Source organism: Carcharodon carcharias, chromosome 7, assembly GCF_017639515.1.
Source record: "Carcharodon carcharias isolate sCarCar2 chromosome 7, sCarCar2.pri, whole genome shotgun sequence".
NCBI classification, from domain to species: domain Eukaryota; kingdom Metazoa; phylum Chordata; class Chondrichthyes; order Lamniformes; family Lamnidae; genus Carcharodon; species Carcharodon carcharias.
The window spans coordinates 186,002,915-186,027,668 of NC_054473.1; the positions used below are offsets into that span (position 1 = coordinate 186,002,915).

General features: G+C 47.2%; 1 protein-coding gene across 1 annotated transcript in view; it reads left to right on the top strand.

Annotated features, from left to right (window-relative positions):
- bean1 (brain expressed, associated with NEDD4, 1) overlaps positions 1–13,180 on the top strand; it is a 104,374-nt gene extending 91,194 nt beyond the window's left edge. The window contains exon 6 of the mRNA XM_041192460.1: positions 12,783–13,180. Within this exon, the coding sequence (XP_041048394.1) occupies positions 12,783–13,134 (352 nt within the window). The 3' untranslated portion in view covers positions 13,135–13,180. The remainder of the gene's footprint in view (positions 1–12,782) is intronic.
- The last annotated feature ends 11,574 nt before the right edge of the window (positions 13,181–24,754 follow it).

Here is a 24,754-nt window from a genome sequence, read left to right on the forward strand (position 1 = left end):
TCCACTGACCTAAATGTTAAATGCATCCAATCATCAAGGAATTAAATATTAATCATAAAGGAAACAAAAGTCCGTTAAAACCAAGAGGCTTGGGCAAGTTGCCATACTGCAATCCTTGGTGGTTTTCAAAAGGGCGGATGTGAATAAAGGCTTCATTTGAACTAAATATCTCTCAATGACCTTTGTCTGTAAACATTCGGCACCCCTACATCTAATTTTAAGGTATGGTGGTAGACTCCTCGTTCTTCAAGTATGCCCAAGCTGTAAGTAACACATACTCGAAAAATGAGGAGTCTACCACCATATCTTTAAATTATACATCGGGGTGTTGAATGCTTGGGGGTGAAGGTCATTGAGCGATATTTGTTTAATTTAAAGATATATGTTGCTGCTGGTCAAATTAAAATATTCTTCAGACATCTAGAAGTTTTCCAAGCGTAGGTTTAGCCCCCAGCTTCCTTCACTGCTTGGAGGTGAATTCATCAAGAAAAACAGCAACATTGCATTGATATAGCGCCTTTAGTGTGCTTGAATGTCCCATGGTCCTTCAGGGGAGGATCATCTCTTAAAGTTTGATGCTGAGAAACGTAAGGAGATATTAGGACCAGCGACCAAAAACACGGTCAAAGGGATGGGTTTTAAGGAGCATCTTGAAGCAGAAAAGAAAAAAAATAGAGAGTTGGAGAGATTGAGGGAGGGAATTCCAGTTTTTCAGGCACCAGGTGTGAAGGCACAGCTGCCAGTGGTGGAGCGATTGAAATTAGGGATCCACGGGAAGGCAGAATCGGAGAAGTTCTCCAGAGCATTGTGGGGTTAGAGGAGATTACATACATACGAATTAGGGGCAGGAATAGGCCATTTCGGCCCCTTGGCTGATCGCATTATGGCCTCAACTCCACATTCCACCTACCCCTAATAACCTTTGACTCCCCTGTTGGTCAAGAAGCTATCTAACTCCGCCTTAAAAATATTAATTGACTCTACCTCCACTGCTCTCTGCGGAAGAGAGTTCCAAAGATTCACAACCCTCTGAGAGAAAAAAAATTCTTCTCATTTCTGTCTTAAATGGGAGACCCTTGTTTATAAACTATGGTCCCTGGTTGTAGTCTCTCCCGCAAGGGGAAACATTCTTTCAGCACCCACCCTGTGAAGTCCCCCTTACGGAGACTACAGAGGTAGGGAGGAACAAACAATGGAGGGATTTAAAAACAAGGATAGGAATGTTAAAATGGAGCCGATGTCAGTTAGCGAGCAGAGACGACATGTGAATGAAACTTGATGCAGGTTAGGGTGCGAGGTAGCAGAGTTTTGGCAGCAGAGTTTTGGCAGCAGAGGGTAGAATATGGGAGGCCAGCTGGGCATTGCCTCAGAAGGATCCAGTCTTGAGGTATCAAAAGCAATAGATGAGGGTTTCAGGAGGAGATGAACTGAAGCAGAGACAGATAGGAGTTATGATGCAGAGGTGGAAGTAGGTGGCCTTGGTGATGGTGAGTCCTATAGAAACTGCTTCGTAAATGGCTAAATAAATGGTTTCCCTCCTTCAGGTATGCAGGCTGCTGGTCAATGAGAGTGAATATTATTCATTAAAGTTAGTAGCAGATTGGGTGAAGCTATGGTGATATTTTGCAGAGATATACTTGAGGGTAGAAAATAAGAAAGACTTGCATTTATGTAGCACCTTTCGCATCCATAGGACACCTCAAAGCGCTTTAAAACCAATAAAGTACCTTTGAGGTATAGTCACTGCTGTGATGTACAAAACATGGCAGCCAATTTGCACACAGCAAGCTCCCACAAAAGTCAATGATCAGGTAATCTGATTTTAGTGATGTTGATTGAGGGATAAATTGTTTGTCCAGGAAACCCTAAAGAAAGACTCGCTTTGTATTTCAGATTTATTAACTGAGTTCAACTTCCACCAGCTGCTGTGGTGGGATTTGAACCCCTGCCTCCAGAGCGTTAGTCTGGCTCTCTGGATGACATTACCAGTACACCACCATCTCCCCTCAAATTCTGCCCGGAAGCAACCCTTACATGTCCAATATTGGCCACTTAAGGGTCTCAATTGGGGTGGGGTTGGGTGGGTGACCCTAGGCCTTGCCTGCCCCCCACCCCCACCCCTGTAAACCTGCGGACAGGTTGGGGATTGGTGGGAGGGCAATGGAAAGGCCACCCAGGGAATCTTACTGGCAACCCCCACCTGCAAATCCGCTGGCGGGAGCCTGTAAAAATCTGCCCTGGCTCACTCCTTTCTTGGCCAACTTGGTAAAAGGCGCCAAGCAATGTTTATGATGCTGAGCAATGATTACCCTATCAGCTGGGTTACGAGAGCATCAGCTGTGGCTCAGTGGATAACCCTCTTTTCTCTGAGTCAGCAGGCCACAGGTTCAAGCCCCACTCTAACTTGAGCCTATGATCTAATTGCATGTGCCCAGTATGCAGTACCGAGGGAGTGCTGCTCTGTTGGAAGTGCCGTTGTTCAGATGAAGTGTCAAGCTGATGCCTAGTATACCCTCCCAGAAGGATATAAAATGTCACATAGTGGTATTTGGAAGAAGATCAAAGGAGTAACGGTCAATGCCCTGGCTAGTATTTATCCCTTAGCCAACATCAGTGACAAAACAGATGTATCTCGTTGATATTTGTGGGAGCTTGCTGTGCATAAATTACAACATGGCTGCTGCATTATAACAGGGGCTACACTCCAAGGAGTACATCATTGGCTGCGAATGTCTTTGGGACACCCTGGGGTTGTGCAAGGCTGAGGGGGATTTAATCGAGATCTTCGAAATTATGAAGGACTTTGAGCATAAAGCAGAGAAACTGCTTCCATTGGCAGGGGGCTCAGTGACCACTGAGGAGGACACAGGTTTCAGTTAATTGGTAATGAGAATTTTTTCTAACCACAGAAAGTTATGATCTGGGAGGCGCTGCCTGAAAGGGTGGCGATTCAAATAGGAAGTTTCAGATAAATGCTTGAGAAGGAATCAATTAAAGAGATGTGCAGAAAGAGCAGAAGTTCAGAATTGTCAAACCCCAGTAAAAATCAGTAATGCTGGCACCAGTGATACTGGAGTTCCATTTTAAGGTATGCAAGACCAGTTCAGACGAGTTTTACTGGTATCCTTCATTTCCAAGGGCAGGATTTTGCCCTTGGTGGGGGTTGCTCAGCAGGAGAGGAGTGGGAGGGGGCAGGCAGGAAGCTGACCGCAGCCCGCGATAGGCTCTGCGTCGCGATATCATGTGGGCGGGCCGATTAAAGTCCGCCCTGCGTGGATCGCGAGCTGGGGGAGGGTTGGGGGCGGTGGGGGGGGGGGGAGGAGGAGTGCGAGTGGGCCTAGCACGCAAAAGAGCGCTTCAATCTCCCTGAGACACAGAGGCCGCTTGGCCTTTTCGCCTGCCCGCTAACCATTCACGGGTTGGACGGGCAGTGTAAATTTGAATTTAGTTGGACTGTTATTGGCCTTAATCGGCCTTCTAACTATCGGCAGGTGTGCAGCCGACTCCGGCACCGAATAAAATACCGCGAGACTGCGCGATGATGTCGGGGTGCACCCTTGGGTGTGTCGGGCGCGTGCCCGCACGCCAAGCGTTAATATCCTGCCCCAAGTCTGGCTGGCCTTTCCTTAGCGGGAATCTTTCATAGAGCTGGCATGGGCATGAAGGGCCAAATGGCCTCTTTCTGTGCCGTATATACGATTCAAAGGTGGCTAGCATCAACAGGAACCCGGACCGGTGAAGGGTGAAATTCAGCTGGGGCCGTGACACGAAACAACATCAGAATGGGAGGGCATGGAAAGAGGCCACTCTGCCCGTCATGCCTGTGCCAGCCCTTTGAAGAGTTGCCAAATTAATCCCGGTCCCAGCTTTTTCCCCATTCATTTGTAACTTTTCCACTTTCAAGTGTGTATCCAGTTCCCTTTTGAAAGTGACTGCTGAATCTGCTTGCACGTCCCTTTTCAGGAAGTGCACTCCAGATTATAACAGCTTGCTGCATGTAAAACCAAATCTCCACATCTGCCTGGTTCAGCCTCTTGCCGATTACGATGTGGTAACATATTGGTCACCTGTTACTGTGCTCTGCCTGTATTTCTCCACCCAAGATGGATTTCATCCCAAGCATTTGTTGGATGTTGGTGAGAAAATAACCCAAAAAAATGTCCATACAATTAAACCTGCTTTGTATTGCTACAGTTATGCCTGAAAGACAGAAAAGCAGACATGTTATATGCACTCCTGCTTAAGATATTCAAAGTGTCTAATTTCTAGACATTAATCATTGTTTCCAATGAGAACAAATGGAGCCTCTTGGATGATTTCCATCATTCTGTAATCTATTTCAATCCTCGCTGCTTGCTGTATTATAACGTTCAATACAACTTACTTCCTGATAATCAGGTTAAGTAAAAAAATACACAGAAGATGGAGCCAGGGAGTTTATTAAATGATGGGCAAGTGAAATTTAGAGTTTCTCGGACAGTGCCCTCCTGGCCTTTAACTCTGGAAGGTTTCTGTACATTAAGCTTTTAAGCTTTCGATGTGCTTTTCGCATTAACCCTCTGCCCTTTCATTAAAGGCAGCTGGCACACTGAGCAGCTCCATCAATCACTGTAATAGGTGCGATCCTCGCTGAGTCACACTACCTTTAAATTATTCATGGCTGCAATTAAACCATCCTGAAGGCTTCAGCGGCCATTTTGCTTTACAGTCCCTGGCCAGAGAGAGAAAAAACCTCTTCTTAATGGCTTCATTACTTGAAAAAAAGAGTCTTGTATTCCTAAAGTGTCCTTCACAACCACTTCGCTGTCTCAAAGCACTTCACAGCTAATGAAGTATTTTTTGAAGTGTAGTAACCATTCTAATGTAGGAAACATGGAAGCCAATTTGTGCACAGCAAGATCCCAAGAACAGCAATATGACAATGGCCAGATAATCTAATTTTACGTTATGTTAATTTAAATGGAAAAAGAACTCTATTGATATGCTACTATTTATTATCCCAAACTGCTTCACAAGACCCCATGAAGCCTCATGGCATCAGGTCAAACATGGGCAAGGAAAGCTCCTGCTGATTACCATGTAACGCCTTGCCCACCTCAGCCGATGAGTCAGTGCTCCTCCATGTTGAACACCACTTTGAGGAAGCACTGAGGATGGCAAGGGCGTAGAATGCACTCTGGCCCTCCCGCTCTCTCAGGTGAAGGTAGAAGATCCAATGGCACTCTGAAGGGCAGACAAGGTGTGCCTGGCCAATATTTATCCCTCAGTCAACATCGCTAAAGAAAACAGGTTATCTGGTCATTTATCACATTGCTATTTGAGAGAGCTTGCTGTGTGCAAATTGGCTGCCAGACTTCCTACATTACAACAGCAGCTACACTTGAAAAATTACACTTGAAAATTGGCTGTAAAGAGCTTTGTAATGCTTAGTGGTTATGAAAAAGACTATATAAATGCAAGCCTTTCTTTTTTTATTTCTAATAGCATCATGGAATATTTAACAGGCACCTGAACTACCATTGTGAGCAGGAAGGGCCTTGGTTTAACACATCAGCCAAAAGACATCACTTCCAATGTTGAAGTCAGCTCTGTCCCAGTGAATCGCACTCTCACTGTTGCACGTTCAATTCCCAGTCCAAGCACATGGATATAATCTAGGCTGATACATCCAGCGCAACACTCAGATTCCATGGTACTATTTTGAAGAAGACCATGGAAGTTCTCCCCAGTGTCCTGGGATCAATATTTACCTCTCAACCAACATCACTAAAATAAAACCAAAGACTTGATCATTATCACATTGCTATTTGTGGAAGCTTGCTGTGCACTAATTGGTTTCCACATTTCCTGCTTTGCAACAGTAACTACCCTTCAAAAGTTCTCCATTGGTTGCAAACACATTGAGAAGATGGTAAATAAAGACAAGTCCATAAGACTTAGGAGCAGAAGAAGGCCATTCGGCCCATCGAATCTGCTCTGCCATTCAGACAAATTTCTTCCTTTCAGTGCTTCTATTGGAGTGTCAGTCTGAATTGAGTAATTGATGTGCGGCTTGAACCCACAACCTCTGACTCCAGAGATGAGAATCTTACTGCTTAACCACATTGATACAAATGGTGATAGATTGGAGATGTTGGAATCTCCCCTCCACATACCTCCAGGGTCGAATTCTCACAGTCCCAGCGATAACAGGAACATTTTCAAAGTGCTGCCTCAGGGAGATCAGTGTTACTTTCAAAAACCTAATTAAAAACGGGAAAAAATTGAAGGACACGTCCCCTCATGTGAAATTTTCGTGAAATTTTAAATCTTACGCCAAACCTCATCCCGCCCGTGGATGAGGTTTCACGCATTGTCCGAAGGTCACCCAGCCTCCTCGCCTGTCCGCTAACCTTAAGGCTGGACGGGCAGGCCCATTAAGTTCATTAATTAGTTTTTTAATGGCCATAACAGGCCTTTGACAGTTCGGCGGGTATGCAGCCAAGTCGGCTGCGCGCCTGCCGAACTGAAAATCTCAGTGATGCGCGGTGATGTTGGGACGCCCGCCCGACCCATCCCCGAGTCACTTTACGCATCGGCGAGCGGGCCCCACCCCCACTTGCCGACCAGAAAATGCTGCCCTGGGTGAATTGCTCATTGGGATAGGCAGTGCAAGACACAATGGACTGAATGGCCTCTCTCTGTGCTATAACCATTCTGTGATTCTGTAACTGGAGAGGTTTCAGAGGGCCAACACAGGCATGATTGGCTGAATGGTCTCTTTCGGTGCTGTATAATCCTATGGTTCGAGGTTTCTAAATTTGAATCGTTTTCTGGAGCCAGGCAAGGGGTATTATACATCCCACGGCTATCGGATTTCTATGTCTTCTGTCTAAGAGAATTGTTTAAAATTGATCCAACCAGCTTTGGACAACAAAGTGAAATAACAATAAAGAGTTGAAGCACTCAATGTCCCTTGTACAGAGACTTGCAATCACAGAGAATGAAACAAGCCAACATGTTTAGAGTGTGAAGAAGTTTAAATGAGCAATGAGACTTATAAAGATCCCCTCGCCCTTGATTTCCGCTCGAGATTTTAATTGGATTTCAGTCACATATTCACAAGGCTTCAAGGGACAATTAATCATCATGCAAATTCATGTGTCTCATGATTCATTGCATTAATGACTGGTTCTAAAGCAGGAATTAACTATTCTCTGTCAGGAAAATATCAGCATTCCAGATGATCTATGTTTACAGTAAATATCAGAACCCAAGAACATGACTCAGGGTGTTTGATGGGAACAGTGTAGAGGGAGCTTTACTCTGTATCTAACCCCGTGCTGTACCTGTCCTGGGAGTGTTTGATGGGGACAGTGTAGAGGGGGATTTACTCTGTATCTAACCCTGTGCTGTATCTGTCCTGGGAGTGTTTGATGGGGACAGTGTAGAGGGAGCTTTACTCTGTATCTAACCTCGTGCTGTACCTGTCCTGGGAGTGTTTGATCGGGACAGTGTAGAGGGAGATTTACTCTGTATCTAACCCCATGCTGTACCTGTCCTGGGTGTGTTTGATGGGGACGGTGTAGAGGGAGCTTTACTCTGTATCTAACCCCGTGCTGTACCTGTCCTGGGAGTGTTTGATGGGGACAGTGTAGAGGGAGCTTTACTGTGTATCTAACCCCGTGCTGTACCTGTCCTGGGAGTGTTTGATGGGGACGGTGTAGAGGGAGCTTTATTCTGTATCTAACCCCGTGCTGTACCTGTCCTGGGAGTGTTTGATGGGGACAGTGTAGACGGAGCTTTACTCTGTATCTAACCCCGTGCTGTACCTGTCCTGGGAGTGTTTGATGGGGACTGTGTAGAGGGAGATTTACTCTGTATCTAACCCTGTGCTGTACCTGTCCTGGGAGTGTTTGATGGGGACGGTGTAGAGGGAGCTTTACTCTGTATCTAACCCCGTGCTGTACCTGTCCTGGGAGTGTTTGATGGGGACAGTGTAGAGGGAGATTTACTCTGTATCTAACCCCGTGCTGTACCTGTCCTGGGAGTGTTTGATGGGGACAGTGTAGAGGGAGCTTTACTCTGTATCTAACCCCGTGCTGTACGTGTCCTGGGAGTGTTTGATGGGGACAGTGTAGAGGGAGATTTACTCTGTATCTAACCCCGTGCTGTACCTGTCCTGGGAGTGTTTGATGGTGACGGTGTAGAGGGAGCTTTATTCTGTATCTAACCCCGTGCTGTACCTGTCCTGGGAGTGTTTGATCGGGACAGTGTAGAGGGAGATTTACTCTGTATCTAACCCCGTGCTGTACCTGTCCTGGGAGTGTTTGATGGGGACAGTGTAGAGGGAGCTTTACTCTGTATCTAACCCCGTGCTGTACCTGTCCTGGGAGTGTTTGATGGGGACAGTGTAGAGGGAGCTTTACTCTGTATCTAACCCCGTGCTGTACCTGTCCTGGGAGTGTTTGATCGGGACAGTGTAGAGGGATCTTTACTCTGTATCTAACCCCATGCTGTACCTGTCCTGGGAGTGTTTGATGGAGACAGTGTAGAAGGAGCTTTACTCTGTATCTAACCCCGTGCTGTACCTGTCCTGGGAGTGTTTGATGGGGACAGTGTAGAGGGAGATTTACTCTGTATCTAACCCCGTGCTGTACCTGTCCTGGGAGTGTTTGATGGTGACGGTGTAGAGGGAGCTTTACTCTGTATCTAACCCCGTGCTGTACCTGTCCTGGGAGTGTTTGATGGGGACTGTGTAGAGGGAGATTTACTCTGTATCTAACCCCGTGCTGTACCTGTCCTGGGAGTGTTTGATCGGGACAGTGTAGAGGGAGCTTTACTCTATACCTAACCCCGTGCTGTACCTGTCCTGTGAGTGTTTGATGGGGACAGTGTAGAGGGAGCTTTACTCTGTATCTAACCCCGTGCTGTACCTGTCCTGGGAGTGTTTGATGGGGACGGTGTAGAGGGAGCTTTACTCTGTATCTAACCCCGTGCTGTACCTGTCCTGGGAGTGTTTGATCGGGACAGTGTAGAGGGATCTTTACTCTGTATCTAACCCCATGCTGTACCTGTCCTGGGAGTGTTTGATGGAGACAGTGTAGAAGGAGCTTTACTCTGTATCTAACCCCGTGCTGTACCTGTCCTGGGAGTGTTTGATGGGGACAGTGTAGAGGGAGATTTACTCTGTATCTAATCCCGTGCTGTACCTGTCCTGGGAGTGTTTGATGGGGACAGTGTAGAGGGAGCTTTACTCTGTATCTAACCCCGTGCTGTACCTGTCCTGGGAGTGTTTGATCGGGACAGTGTAGAGGGATCTTTACTCTGTATCTAACCCCATGCTGTACCTGTCCTGGGAGTGTTTGATGGAGACAGTGTAGAAGGAGCTTTACTCTGTATCTAACCCCGTGCTGTACCTGTCCTGGGAGTGTTTGATGGTGACGGTGTAGAGGGAGCTTTACTCTGTATCTAACCCCGTGCTGTACCTGTCCTGGGAGTGTTTGATCGGGACAGTGTAGAGGGATCTTTACTCTGTATCTAACCCCATGCTGTACCTGTCCTGGGAGTGTTTGATGGAGACAGTGTAGAAGGAGCTTTACTCTGTATCTAACCCCGTGCTGTACCTGTCCTGGGAGTGTTTGATGGGGACAGTGTAGAGGGAGCTTTACTCTGTATCTAACCCCGTGCTGTACCTGTCCTGGGAGTGTTTGATGGTGACGGTGTAGAGGGAGCTTTACTCTGTATCTAACCCCGTGCTGTACCTGTCCTGGGAGTGTTTGATGGGGACTGTGTAGAGGGAGATTTACTCTGTATCTAACCCCGTGCTGTACCTGTCCTGGGAGTGTTTGATCGGGACAGTGTAGAGGGAGCTTTACTCTATACCTAACCCCGTGCTGTACCTGTCCTGTGAGTGTTTGATGGGGACAGTGTAGAGGGAGATTTACTCTGTATCTAACCCTGTGCTGTACCTGTCCTGGGAGTGTTTGATGGGGACAGTGTAGAGGGAGCTTTACTCTGTATCTAACCCCGTGCTGTACCTGTCCTGGGAGTGTTTGATGGGGACAGTGTAGAGGGAGATTTACTCTGTATCTAACCCCGTGCTGTACCTGTCCTGGGAGTGTTTGATGGGGACAGTGTAGAGGGAGCTTTACTCTGTATCTAACCCCGTGCTGTACCTGTCCTGGGAGTGTTTGATGGGGACAGTGTAGAGGGAGCTTTACTCTGTATCTAACCCCGTGCTGTACCTGCCCTGGAGTGTTTGATGGGGACAGTGTAGAGGGAGCTTTACTCTGTATCTAACCCCGTGCTGTATCTGTCCTGGGAGTGTTTGACGGGGACAGTGTAGAGGGAGCTTTACTCTGTATCTAACCCCGTGCTGTACCTGTCCTGGGAGTGTTTGATGGGGACAGTGTAGAGGGAGCTTTACTCTGTATCTAACCCCGTGCTGTATCTGTCCTGGGAGTGTTTGATGGGGACAGTGTAGAGGGACATTTACTCTGTATCTAACCCCATGCTGTACCTGTCCTGGGAGTGCTTGATGGGGACAGTGTAGAGAGAGCTTTACTCTGTATCTAACCCCGTGCTGTACCTGTCCTGGGAGTGTTTGATGGGGACACTGTAGAGGGAGATTTACTCTGTATCTAACCCCATGCTGTACCTGTCCTGGGAGTGTTTGATGGGGACAGTGTAGAGGGAGCTTTACTCTGTATCTAACCCCGTGCTGTACCTGTCCTGGGAGTGTTTGATGGGGACGGTGTAGAAGGAGCTTTACTCTGTATCTAACCCCGTGCTGTACCTGCCCTGGGAGTGTTTGATGGGGACAGTGTAGAGGGAGCTTTACTCTGTATCTAACCCCGTGCTGTACCTGCCCTGGGAGTGTTTGATGGGGACAGTGTAGACGGAGCTTTACTCTGTATCTAACCCCGTGCTGTACCTGTCCTGGGAGTGTTTGATGGGGACAGTGTAGAGGGAGCTTTACTCTGTATCTAACCCCGTGCTGTACCTGTCCTGGGAGTGTTTGATGGGGACAGTGTAGAGGGAGCTTTACTCTGTATCTAACCCCGTGCTGTACCTGTCCTGGGAGTGTTTGATGGGGACAGTGTAGAGGGAGATTTACTCTGTATCTAACCCCGTGCTGTACCTGTCCTGGGAGTGTTTGATGGGGACAGTGTAGAGTGAGCTTTACTCTGTATCTAACCCCGTGCTGTACCTGTCCTGGGAGTGTTTGATTGGGACAGTGTAGAGGGAGCTTTACTCTGTATCTAACCCCGTGCTGTACCTGTCCTGGGAGTGTTTGATGGGGACAGTGTAGAGGGAGATTTACTCTGTATCTAACCCTGTGCTGTACCTGTCCTGGGAGTGTTTGATGGGGACAGTGTAGAGAGAGCTTTACTCTGTATCTAACCCCGTGCTGTACCTGTCCTGGGAGTGTTTGATGGGGACAGTGTAGAGGGAGCTTTACTCTGTATCTAACCCCGTGCTGTACCTGTCCTGGGAGTGTTTGATGGGGACAGTGTAGAGAGAGCTTTACTCTGTATCTAACCCCATGCTGTACCTGTCCTGGGAGTGTTTGATCGGGACAGTGTAGAGGGAGCTGCACTCTGTATCCAAGTAATGAGACATGATTTTAGGGTCTTCATGTCTTCTGTTAATAAATGGGACTTAGGTTTGTCCCAAACACAACAACTGTTTACTCTCCGTTTCCAACCTCAAGGCAGCTTCAGCACAGCTGCATTTGCGAACTCAGAACAGACAAAAGGCTGACAAAATTGTTCCAAACAGGCTGGTCCCCTCTGGTGAGTGAATCAGATCCGCTCGGGACACCTGTTAGAACAAAGAAAGTGAAAAGGGGAGGCAAGTTGGTGCTTTGGGGTGGGTGAGGGGGGTGGAGTGGGGGAGCTGCTGCTCTGTTCAAAGTCGACATAAAGTTGTGCAACAAACCTGTAGATCCATTTAAGAATAAAAGGAAGTGGAGAGACCATGAGCAACAAAGAGATAGAGATTGTGAGAGTGTGGGTTGGTGGGACTGAGGTGTATTTTGTTTAGTATATGCAAATACCAGATGGCAGGAGGAGATGTGGATGAATTTTATACTTCATCAACCTGTGATTTAAATCAATGGCAGGGTAGGTTGAAGGGGCTGAACGGCCTCCTCCTGTTCCTATATTGGTGTGTGGAAACTTGGCTGCAATGATGGTCTGAATAACAACAATCAGTGCACATCAAACATATTTCATTGGCTGTAAACAACATCAACGTGCATTTGTGTAGCACCATTAACTTAGTAAAAAGTCCCAAAGTGCTACACAGGAGTATTATGAAACATCATTTGAAGGGCGAGGCCATGAAGGGAATTGTAAACGTGGATGAAAATGCGACCAGGAGCCAGTGCAGGTTATCGAGCAGATGGTGACCGAGACTTGGTGTGAATTAGGGTACCATAAGACGTAGGAGCAGAAGTAGGCCATTCAGCCCATCGAGCCTGCTCCAACATTCAATGAGATCATAGCTGATCTGCAAATCCTCAACCCCACTTTTCTCCATAACCCTCCATTCCCTTACTGATTAAAAATCTGTCTAGCTCAGCGCTGAATATACTTAACCACCCAGCCTCTACAACCCTCTGTGCTAAAGAATACGAGCAGAAAAGTTTTCAATTGATTCTGGAGGGTGGAATGAGAGAGGCTCTGCAGGACAAACCTTATGGGTGTTGGGTCATTTATCATCTAGAAATGTCAATGTATTTCTATATATTGGCTTTTTTTCTGAACTCTTGTGCTCTTCTTCCCTCTCTGTGCCAGCTATGAGGACTGCGTGGGACACAGAGCGCCAGATTTGTATCTCCCAGAGGAAGACCCTCCACCGTATTCCCTGACTGACCCATGGCAAAGGAGCGATTCCACTCACCGGACCCCCTCTGAGGAAGAAGCGAACCCCCAGCAAACCGGGGGTCCCACAAACGGTCCGGCCATACCCCCCAATTATCAGCAGGTGGTCTCGTCCGTCTCCTCGACCTCACTGCCCCCAGACCAGGCACCTCCTTACGAGCAGGCGGTCTACAGCAGACAGGACGTGGCCCTGCCGCTGATCCCGCTGGGTGGGCTGAAGGATACACCCGAGGAATGCAGGCCGGTCTCCCGTACCATCGTGTAAAAAAGTGGGTCCGCCCGCCTACGGGAGTAACGAAGAGAGGAGCAACGCACATTCCATTCCCCCCCCCACCCCCCCCCACACACCCCTCCCTCGGCACAGTGGAGTGTAAAGGAACCTCGAAGAACCAGGGGAACTGGGAAAGTGCATCGCTTTTCACGGAGAGAGACGGGCACAGCGAACGGGATCATTTCGAAACCTCTCAAAGCTTCGAAGAAAACAAAACCCCGATCGAAATGAGGTGTCGCTTAAATGCTGCAAATGGCCGAGTTAAAACACCTGCTTGAGGCGTCCCAGCTCTTGTCTCGGTTGGGAGTGCTCCTCCCGAGTGTGAGTCAGGAGGGTGTGGGTTCAAGTCCCGCTCCAGAGACTCGAGCGCAAAATCCAAGCTGACGCTCCCAGTACTGAGGGAGTGCTGTACCGCCGGGGGTGCTGTCTTTGGGTTGAGTTGTTAAACCACCCAGGCTCTGCCTAGCCCCTCAGCCAGATCCCAGCCCCCCCCCCTCCCCAGTTCCCCAGCTAACATCTACCCTTCAACCAATATCACAGAGAAATAGCGATGATCTGGTCATTAATCTTATCACTGTTTTCAGGATCTTGCCGCGTGCAAATTTGCTGCTGCATTTCCTACTTTACAACAGTGACCGCACTTCAAAGAGTCCTTCAGTGACTGTGAAGTGAGATGGGATGCCCTGAGGTTGTGAAAGGCGCTATAGAAATGCAAGTCTTTTACTGACACGTCAGTTATATATATACTCCCTTCTCACTTTGATGTTTTTGTGACCGGTCCCCCTATCTCCTCCTCATGAAGTCCCTAGTGCCGCAGGAATGCGGAGTGATAAAATCTACCGTTTGTACCTTGCATTGTAATATGTGCTGTACATAAAACAGAATAAAACACAATTTGTGCACACAGCGCTTGTTTGTGCTCTGTCCAATGTGTGTCAGCCTAAAAAAAACACAACCCTGGCAAGTAAATTTTGCTTCTTCGGTTCTCGTCCCCTCCTCCTCTTGAGCCACGAGTTTCTGGTTTGTTTGGTGCGATCTCAGTTAGCCAGCCGCAAGTTCCACTCTTGTGTTCCATGCAAAAGTGATAGGCTGCTCCACTGTGGTTGGCCTCACCCCACACTGCCCTCACCCGATATCTAATTGAGCGAAGAGGAATTCATTGGCTGGTTATCGTGAGCCCCCTCTGAGGTCAATTGTAGCACAGCTGCCCGACTAAAACCAGTTGACTTAAGCACAGAATCCAAGGCCCAACTGCCAACCAGAAATAAAGGTGGCAGAATCCCAAGAGTCTCTAACAATTAAGACTGTACAGGATTTTTCCAAATTCTGAAATTCCAATATACACCTCCAGGAGGCAGAGCTCCCCTTCCCACAAGAGCACCAGCTGTGGGAGCTTGCTGTGCGCAGATCAACTACCAAGTTTCCTAGTGTTCCCAGTTCTAATTGGATGTATTCCTCAAGGGCAAGGGGAGGGGAGTGAGGTGGGGGGAGGGGTAGAGAAGGGTTGGAGGAGGGAGGGGACGGGGAGAGGGGTTGGGAGAAAGAGTAATGAGGAAAGGAGGGGCGGAGAGGAGGGATGTGGGTAGAAAGGGGTGGGGAGGGTCGACTAGGGAGGGGAAGGAATGGTGTAAAGGGGCTGGGGAGGGAGGGGTGAAGGGGAAATAGGGAATAAAATCAGCCAAGGGTTTCTTGTAACTCATCACATAAACCAAGTGTCTGAATGTTAAACAGGATGTTCAGGCAAGAATGAGCCACAATCATCACTTCATAGGATTCTGACAGAAATCCCAAGATATTCCCTTTCATGTCTCCTTTTTTCTCTCCTTTTCTTTAATGGAATGTGGGCATTGCTGGCAAAAACCAGCGTTTGTTATCCATCCCTTTGAACTGAGTGGCTTATGAGGCCATTTCAGTTAGCACATTGCTGTGGGTTTGGAGTCACATCCAGGGTATGTTTGCAGATTTCCTTCCCTAAAGGGCATTAATGATTCAACAATCGTTTCATTACTGAAACTAACGTCATGTTCCAGACTCATTCATTGCATTTAAATTCCACCAACTGTCAGAGTGGGATTTGAACCCATGTCCCCACAGCATTAGCCTTAGGCCTACTGGATTACAAGTCTAGTGACATTACCACACAATGCCGCCATCTCCCTTGCTACTAGGTAACTGAATAAACGGCATAAAAACCTCCCAGGAACTGACTGGAGAGAGGGGAGAAACATCACTTGGACGGAAGAGAGCTTCTCGAGGTGGACCTCAATGGCTTCGGCCTAACGTCTCGGTTTGCTCAGGGAGACCAAAGAAAAACAGAAGAAACTGACACTTCCATCTTCATCCATCCAAAGTCTGGATATGCACCTGAAGTCCCGTAACCTCCAGGTGCCTGGAAAATGGGATTAGGCTGAGGCGGCCGGGGTTTTGGGGGGGGGGGGCGGTGGTGGGGGGCGCTCGTGTTTGGTCGGCGCAGACATGATGGGCAGTGTGGCCTCCTGTGCCTTAAATTTTCTAAATATCTGAAAAGGAGGAACGTGTAAGGGTGCAGGGAGAGGGTAGGGGTGGTTGGAGTAAGTGAATTGCTCCTTCGGAGAGTCGGCGCTGACGCAATGGGCCGAATGGCCTTCACCTGTGCTGTAACAATTCTATGATTGTCCACGATCTGGGACCAGTAAACCATTCTCACTTGCTTCGGGTCTTCTGTCTGTTTAGCTTATGCATCTAAATTGTTGCTTCTTAATAAACTGCTTTAAAAATCACCTACGACTTTGACTCCATTTTGGATGATCTGTGTCTCCCAAATCAGAATCCTGCAGTGGGAGGATCCCGATCCAGTGATCCCCATTGCAGATTGTGTATCTGTGGATGCCGGCTGAGAAGAGGATCAACCTGGGCTACGAGACAGGTTGTGTATTCGCTCAGGACATCAGGTTCTGGGCTCCATCCCCGAGTTTGCTGATCTTAGCCAATACAAAAATGGGGTCAGCTCCAGTCAGCCTCAGTGCTATGGGGGAATCTGCCAAAGCCCCTCCTCCACACACACACACACACACCCCCCACCCCCCCCACCCCCAGCCTTCACTTCCTCTCAAGCTCTAAACCCTCCAGAATAACGTTTGCAGGTGGACGTCAGTTGAAAAAAAAAATCAGATTTGGGTGTGATGCCCACTGCAGATGAATAGCCACCTGGCACTTGCTGTCTAGTTTCATGCATTGAAAGAATGGCCACTTCTCTGAGGCATTGGAGGACCCCTGCATGAGTCAAGCCCTTCAGGAGAGGAGGGGAGAGTCAGGGATGGGAGAAAGAAGGGGGATATTCAAAGGAAGGAGAGTTTATTAATTGTCAGGGCTGTGACGGTTAAATGCTATTTCAGAGAATTCAGGACACTGGTAAGTAACCAGTCTCAGTCTGCCGCAGACTTCAGTTCCCGTTAATACTGGCTTGGTTACTAATGTGTTTGGAGAGTGAGTACTGGCTTACTTTTATTTAGTACTTAAGGGACACCCTGAACAAATAGAAATGGAAACTAAATAGATTCACTTCATCAAAATTATCATCAAGCACCTCTCAAAAAAAACAGTTCCTGTACAAACATATTCCATGTGCATTTCCATAGCACCTTTCACAACCACAGGGCATCCCCAAAGTGCTTTACAGCCACTGAAGTTCTTTTGAAGTGTAGGCACTGTTGGAATGTAGGCAGCCAAATCGCACACAGCAAGATCCCACAAACAGAAATGAGGCAATGAATAAATAATCTATTTTAGCAATGTTGCTTGAGAGATAATTATACCCCTGTACTTTTTCAAATAGTGATGTGGGATTTATTTTTACTTCTATCTCAGCAGGCAAGGCAGATGGGGCATCAGTTTAACATCTCATCCAGAAGACGGCACCTCTGGCAGTGCAGCTCTCCCTCAGTACTGCACTGGGGGGGGGCTGAACTCCCAACCTTCGGACCCAGAGGTGAGAGTGCCACCCACTGAGTCACACCGGACACCGAAAGGGTTTGGTCTTGTTAAGCCTGCAACTCAGTTGAGGTGGAACAAAACTATGCAGAATGAGAAGAGTCCGAGATCCATCCAATATTCGGTTGGCTGGTCACAACAGAAGGTGAGGGTAGGGACACTACAGTGGAGCTGAGAGAGCGGGGGAATCCTAACCACTGCTGGGGATGTGTCTACACGTCGGGTGAGGACAGGGCAGGTTGGGATATTCCTTCCAAGGTCAAATAGCCTTTCAGTTGCCCAACTAGCATGAGAAGAATGATCAGCTGGGTGAAGTACCAGGGGAGAGCAGTGACTGTGGAAGTGTATCTCATTGCTACTAAATACCACAAATTCAAGAGGATGGGAAAAGTAGTCGATGCAGGATTAAAGCGATTGGCTGAGGGAAGATAGCTGGGTGGAGGCAGGGAGGAGACTGGTGACTCAGCATCACCCTCTAGCAGAAGGGTGTGATCAATGCGGACTGACAGCACAAAGCACCAGGACATAGCAAACCACACCTTCAGCAGCTTTAGACTAGCCTACTTCGCTCTCCCAAATCTCGTGTGTGTGTGAGTTTTCTTTTAATTCATTCCTGGAATGTGGACATTGCTGGCAAGGTTAGCATTGATTTGCTCAATTCTAATTGCCCCTGAAACAATGGTGGTAGCCCCTCTTCTTGAACCGCTGCAATCTGTATATACTGTCTAGCAGTTTGACACTCGACTGCTGGCTCAGCCTCTTCAGAGGGCAGTTAAAAGTCAACACTCCAGGATTGTCCCAGAGTCCCCAAGAAATAAAGATTACAGGATATTGGACAAAACAGTGGCGTGGGACAAAGCATGATTGGGAGGCAGAGTGGACCAAATGGACTCCTTCTGTGCTGTAAGTTTCTGCACTTCTGTGAATCTCCTGGACAAGTAAAATCAGTTTTTCCATCCACAAAATTCCTAGAATACTTTTCTGGACGGGAACACCTTCACTCACCAGTCACTCACCATCCTGACTTGGAAATATATCGGCCGAATCTTCACTGTCACTGGGTCAAAATCCTGGAACCCCCTCCCTAACAGCACTGTGGGTGTACCTACACCACATGGACTGCAGCGGTTTAAGAAGGCAGCTCACCACCACCTTCTCAAGGGCAACTAGGGACGGGCAATAAATGCTGGCCCAGCCAGTGGTGCCCACATCCCACTAACAGATAAATAATAAATAGGTTGGCATGTTCAAATTATTTCAGCCTGTGCCCATGTTGCTAAGTAGCCAATGTCCATGTTCTTGCCAAGATGGTCAGGGTCAGCAGGCTGACTGACCAGTGTTCGTGGGGAGGGGGCAAGTAGAGGAGTGGCCCACGGCTGTTCCCTACCCTACCCTTGTTCAGCGTCCACAAGACAGGAGCAGGATGACAGCCAGGAGCAGAACCCTACCTCATTTGTGCTGCTTCACCTAAGGACATTGAGGCCCGCAGCCTGGCCTGAGATCATAGGGATAGATAAGGGCAGGGATCAGCCAGGATTTAAATGAATGGCTGAACAGGCTAAAAGGGCTGAACTGCCTCCACCTGTTTACATGTCACTGTAGGAAGGAACCCAGGAACAGGTGGAGTCCATTCAGCCCCTCCAGCCCGTTCCTTCATTCAATCAGACCATTGCTAATCGAGACCTCACATCATTTACCTACCTTGGATCTGTGAACCTTAATACTCTAACATGACAAAAATCCACCTATCTCAGTTTTAAAATGTTCAATTGAAGCCCTAGCTTTAACAGCTTCTATGGGAGAGAGTTCCAGGTTAGCACTATACCCTTGTGAAGAAGTATTTCCTGATATCACCCCTGATGCTCTAATTTTAAGATTATGCCCCATTTTTCTGGACTCCCAGCGTCAGACAAAATCGTTTCATTCTATCTGCACAATCAAATCAAGAACACAAGAACATGAGAAATAGAAGCAGGAGAAGACCATACAGCCCCTCAAGCTTGCTGCACAGTTCAATCCAATCATGGCTGATCTTCAACTCCATTTTCCTGCCCACTCCCCATGTCCCTTAATTCCCTGAGAGGCCAAAGATCTGCCTATCCCAGCCTTTAAAGCATTCAACGATGGAGTATCCACAACCCTCTGGGACAGAGGATTCCAAAGACTCGTAACCCTTTGAGTGAAGAAATTTCTCCTCATCTCAGTTCTAAATGATCGACCCCTTATCCTGAGACAGTGTCCCCCACCCCGTGTTTAGATTCCTGACCAGCGGAAACAATCTCTCAGCGTCCACGTGAACCCCTTCAGAATTAAATCCTTTAATCAATTAACTCAGCAGAGGATTGAAGTTATCAATGACCTGCACCATAAGCCTCAATGCCAGACCTGATGACACACATTTACCCACTGAGATTTGTTCTGTTGGTGTTTGGTGAAACTGGGGCCAATGCCACGTGTTCTATGCGGGTCAGCATTCACTAGCTATCCTCCATAGGAAATAAACTGAAGAGGATGTGATTTAAAAGCTCCACTTCTAACTTACTCAGGTGGCTCAAGCTATTTTAAGCTCATGCATTTGTATTTGCACTCACTGCTAATGGAATGTCAACCTCGGTTCAGTTGGTAGAATTCTCACCACCGGGTCACGGGTTCAAACCTTGCTTCAGAGACTGGAGCACATAATCTACACTGACATCTTAATGCTACACTTTCAGAAATTGTTACCTCTCAGATGAGATGTTAAACCGAGTCTCCAGCTGGCCACATAGGTGGGTGCAAAAGATCCCACAACGCTGTTTGTGGAAGAGTAGGGAGCTGTCCACAGTCTCCTGGTCAATATTTATTCCTCAAACAACATCATTAAAAATGGATTTGAGGCAGAAAATTCAGCAAGTCACGCAGCATCTGTGGAGAGAGTCAGTGCTTCATGTCAATATAGGTTCTTCCTTTACTCCAGAGATATGGATCAGCTTGCCTCACTCAGTAATATTCCCTCTTGATGTCAGAGAGATGCACATTTAAGCCCCATCCCAAGCCATGAACTCAGTGCATGAGTTAAACATTTTATTGAGATCTTAAACCAAAGCCTTGTTGACCTGTTGGACACGCAGGTACTTCCAGTGTGTGGGTGAAGAGGGTTAACATGCTTTCCATTTTTCATTGCTTCTCGTTTTCAGCCCCCACCACTGACTCGCAGCAATGTGAAAATCAGCCAGATGTGTAAGTCTCTCCCTGTCAGTACACAGCCTCTCCATTAGCAAGTCCTCAGCCAGATGTGTAAGTCTCTCCCTGTCAGTACACAGTCTTTCCATCAGCAAGTCCCCAGCCAGATGTGTAAATCTCTCCCTGTCAGTACACAGTCTCTCCATCAGCAAGTCCTCAGCCAGATGTGTAAGTCTCTCCCTGTCAGTACACAGTCTTTCCATCAGCAAGTCCCCAGCCAGATGTGTAAATCTCTCCCTGTCAGTACACAGTCTCTCCATCAGCAAGTCCTCAGCCAGATGTGTAAGTCTCTCCCTGTCAGTACACAGTCTCTCCATCAGCAAGTCCTCAGCTGCGCCTCCTCATGGCGACACACGGAAACCGGGTCCCTCGAGGCCTCGGGCTAAAGCTTCAGAGGAACTGGGGAGAGGTTTGGCCCCAGACACGCAGTGTGTGGGCCCACTGGCATGTGGACAGGCGCTGGCACTCATGTTCCAAACTCCCAGCTGTGGGTGAATAGCTCCACTGCCTTATGGATACCTGGGGAGGGTTGAAGACTGAGGGAGTAAAACCCTGACCTAAAATCTGGAGCGGAGCCCAAAGAGGGACCGATGTCTCAATTCCTCATCTTTCCGGCAACTTCTGGAACCGGGTCGGCACTTTGCTTTCCTTTGGACTCAACCAGGGAGGTTGAGAGGGGGTCCCTGATGTTTGGGCAGCACAGGGTCTCCATAGATTTAGCCTCGGCCCTGGAGAGGACTCTCCAGTTTCAGTGCAGAGCATTAACAACAGTTACAAGTGATAAGCCCAACTCGATTGGCCTAGGGAATGGTTGCTGTCTCCCATGGTGGTGGTGGTGGTCGTGGTGGAGGTGGGGGTGGGGGGGGGTGGTGGGGAGCCATCATATATGACTGGTCAGTCACCACCCACCTCAAGTCAGGCAGCCCCCCACTCCAGTAAAGCGCTGATGCACCACGGTCCATCTGTTCCATGGATACTTGGAGCTCAGTGTCTCTGTGCAACATGTGGACCAAACCCACCGCACCAGCAAACAAACAAAATGAAAGGAGATGCCAACTCTTCGATTGGCAAAGTGGGGTGTAAGGACCATGTACACAGGATTGACAGGTGACTTGCAGCTGGTAGATAACACGGGCAAGACAGCTGTCATCAACGTGGAACTTGGCAGGCTGAACATTGACATAGCTTCCCAATATGAGACCAGGCTAACCAAGAGCGGATCACTGAAAGATGAATATCACACATTCATCTGACAGGGGAAGAGTTCAGAGGACATGTGTGAGCAAGGTGTAGGCTTTGCTGTAAGGAACTCATTACTCTCGATGATAGACCACCACCCCACTCCACCACCATCACCAACACCAGCACCACCACGCACCCACCCACCCACCACCCCCCCCCCACCCCCAACACCCCCACCCCCCACACACACAAATGGCTCAGTATGTGTTCTCTCCATCCGTCTCTCAACTCTAACAGGGCCAGTTAACCTCATGAGTATTTATACTCCAATGCTGTGCTCCACTACAGAGATGAAAGGCCAGTTCTATGAGGAACTCAACAGAATCCCTGAGTCAGAACATCTTTACCTCCTGGGGGATTTCAACACAATAGTGGGAATGGGCCATTTGGTACCATCCTCCTGCCTCGGACATCACCAGCTGGTAAAGATAAATGAGAATATGTACATATGAACACACGAACATACAAACAAGGAGCAGGAGGAGGCCATTCAGCCCCCTGAGCCTGCTCCGCCATTTAATAAGATCATGGCTGATCTGATAGTAACCTGAAATCTGCATCCCACCTACCCCAATAACCTATCGCCACCCCCCCTCCCCTTGCTTACCAGGAATCTATCCAGCTCTGCCTTAAAAATATTCAAAGACTCTATTTCCACCGTCTTTTCAGGAAGAGAGTTCCAAAGACTCGTGAACCTCTGAGTGAAAAACATTAACCTCATCTCAGTTTTAAATGGGTGACCCATTATTTTTAAACGGTAAGCCCTAGTTTTAAATTCTTCCACAAGAGGAAACGTCCTTTCCACATCCAGCCTGCCAAGACCCCTCAGAATCTTATATGTTTCAATCAAGTCGCTTCTCACTCTTCTAAACTCCAGCAGATACAAGCCTAGTCTGTCCAGCCTTTCCACATAAGACAACCCACCCATTCCAGATATTAGTCTGGTAAACCTTCTCTGAACTGCTTCAAATGCATTTACATCCTTCCTTAAATAAGGCAACCAACACTGTACACATTACTCCAGATGTGGTCTCACTAGTCCCCTGTACAACTGAAGCATAACCTCCCTACTTTTGTATTCAATTCCCCTCACAATAAATGATAACATTCTATTAGCTTTCCTAATTATCTGCTGTACCTGCATACTAGCCTTTTGTGATTCATGAACTCTCCCCTCCATCCCCACCCCCTTTCTGATCCCCCTCTTTTTTTTCTAATAATTTATATAGATTTTTCCTTTCCCACCTATTTCCATTATTTTTAAATGTATTTCCATCCATTGTTTTATCTCTACCTTTTAGCCTTTTTTGATTCCTTCACCCCACCCCACCCCACCCCCACTAGGGCTATCTGTACCTTGCTTGTCCTGCTTTCTACCCTTAATTAGCACATTCCTTAGATAATATTACCACCTTCAACACCTCTTTGTCCTTTTGTCTGTGACAACTTTTGGTTATCTCCACCTATCACTGACCCTCTATCCAGCTCTAACCACCCACCCCCCCCCCCCCCACCACCCCTTAAACCAGCTTATATTTCACCTCTTTTCTATTTTTACTTAGTTCTGTTGAAGGGTCATACGGACTCGAAACGTTAACTGTGTTCCTCTCCGCAGATGCTGCCAGACCTGCTGAGTTTTTCCAGGTATTTTTGTTTTTGTTTTTGTTTTGGATTTCCAGCATCCGCAGTTTTTTGCTTTTATTCAATTAAAAAGCCCTCTGCAAACTCGAGATAGGATGAACTCAAAAGGGTTAGTTTATTTGCACACACTCAAAACACAAAAAGAGGGTTTGCAACATGCCCCCACCCCTTCAGATAGTAAAGAGAGGGATAGAGAAAAGAAAGGTTTACAATACAGAGACCGCAGAGAAAAGAAATATTGTTTCATGAAGGTTCCAGAGCACAGAATCAAAGTCCAATGAAGTATTCCTTCATGGAGGTTGGCAGGGCTGAAAAATGATGCAGTTTAATTCACTTTTCTGGCGATGTTGACTTCACATGATGAGAAAGGCACACAGAGATGAATCAGTCTTGCAGACCTAGGTACAGACTTCCAGCAGGAGCAGCGTAGATGGGGTCAAGTATCCAACCTGGGCCTGAGCTCCTTCGGTGTGGCCTGCTAGTTAGGCAGCAGACTGAACTTTTCCATTCAGCAAGGCAATATTACTTCTTCTGTAAGCCAGAGGCCCATGCCTCTTGACTCCCAACTCTCCACCATCTTTGACAAAGGATTGTATTAGTCGTGAAGAGATGTTAATGTCTATAATGTTATTGGAAATTATTTTTAAATTAGAATTGTAGTAGGGTCTGTGTCCATGTGTGTCTATGTCTGTGTCTGTGTGTGGCTTAATTGGATTAAATCCATTAGTCTGGGTGTTTTGATTTATAGTAATTTTGAGATATTAATTAATAAACATAAGGTGGAGAAAGTAAAGTATAAATTTACATTTGTTGAATAAACCATTCAAAAGAATGGGTAAAATCTTGCACCCGGCTGGGAGATTCCAAGCAATGTGTTTGTTTTACCAATAAAATTTGTGGGATGAAAATGTTATTGTTGGAAGGTGTGATGTTAAAAGCTTAGGATACCATGGAAAATGTATATTGAAAGGGGAAGCTAGGTATAAACAGAAATGAGTTTGTGTGTGTAAGTCAGAGGCATTTAAGAATCTGACCAGCCTGTAACCCTACAACTGTGTCTGCAAAGGAACCAAATTGAAAGGAACCTCATTTTGAATTCATAAGGTCAAATGTGCTTTGCCTGGTGTTTGTTTAAAGTCTATGGTTTATTTCTGCCTTGGCAAAGATGGGAGTGATTAATTTGGGGATTTATTTAAAAGTTATTATGGTAGTAATTTGTAGATATGTGTATGTGTTTAATTTGTTGTTAAATTAATAAATGTTTAATTTAATTTTATATAAAAAATCCTTTGGAAACTCAGCGGTCTTATTCCTGAATTCAGAGCTGCATTTCAAACATACCAATTGAGATTATAGATTATGACAGTTGTTCAGGTTTCCCTCTGGGATTTAAACAACTCAGCCTTTACTAACTGCTGTGTCATAACAGTATCCATCATCTGGATTCCAACTACTGTTAAATGTCTCAATCATTAGGAATTGAAAACAAGGTTGTGGGTCCTTTGCCTTAGCAGATGATCCATCTCCTTCAGGCCAGGCT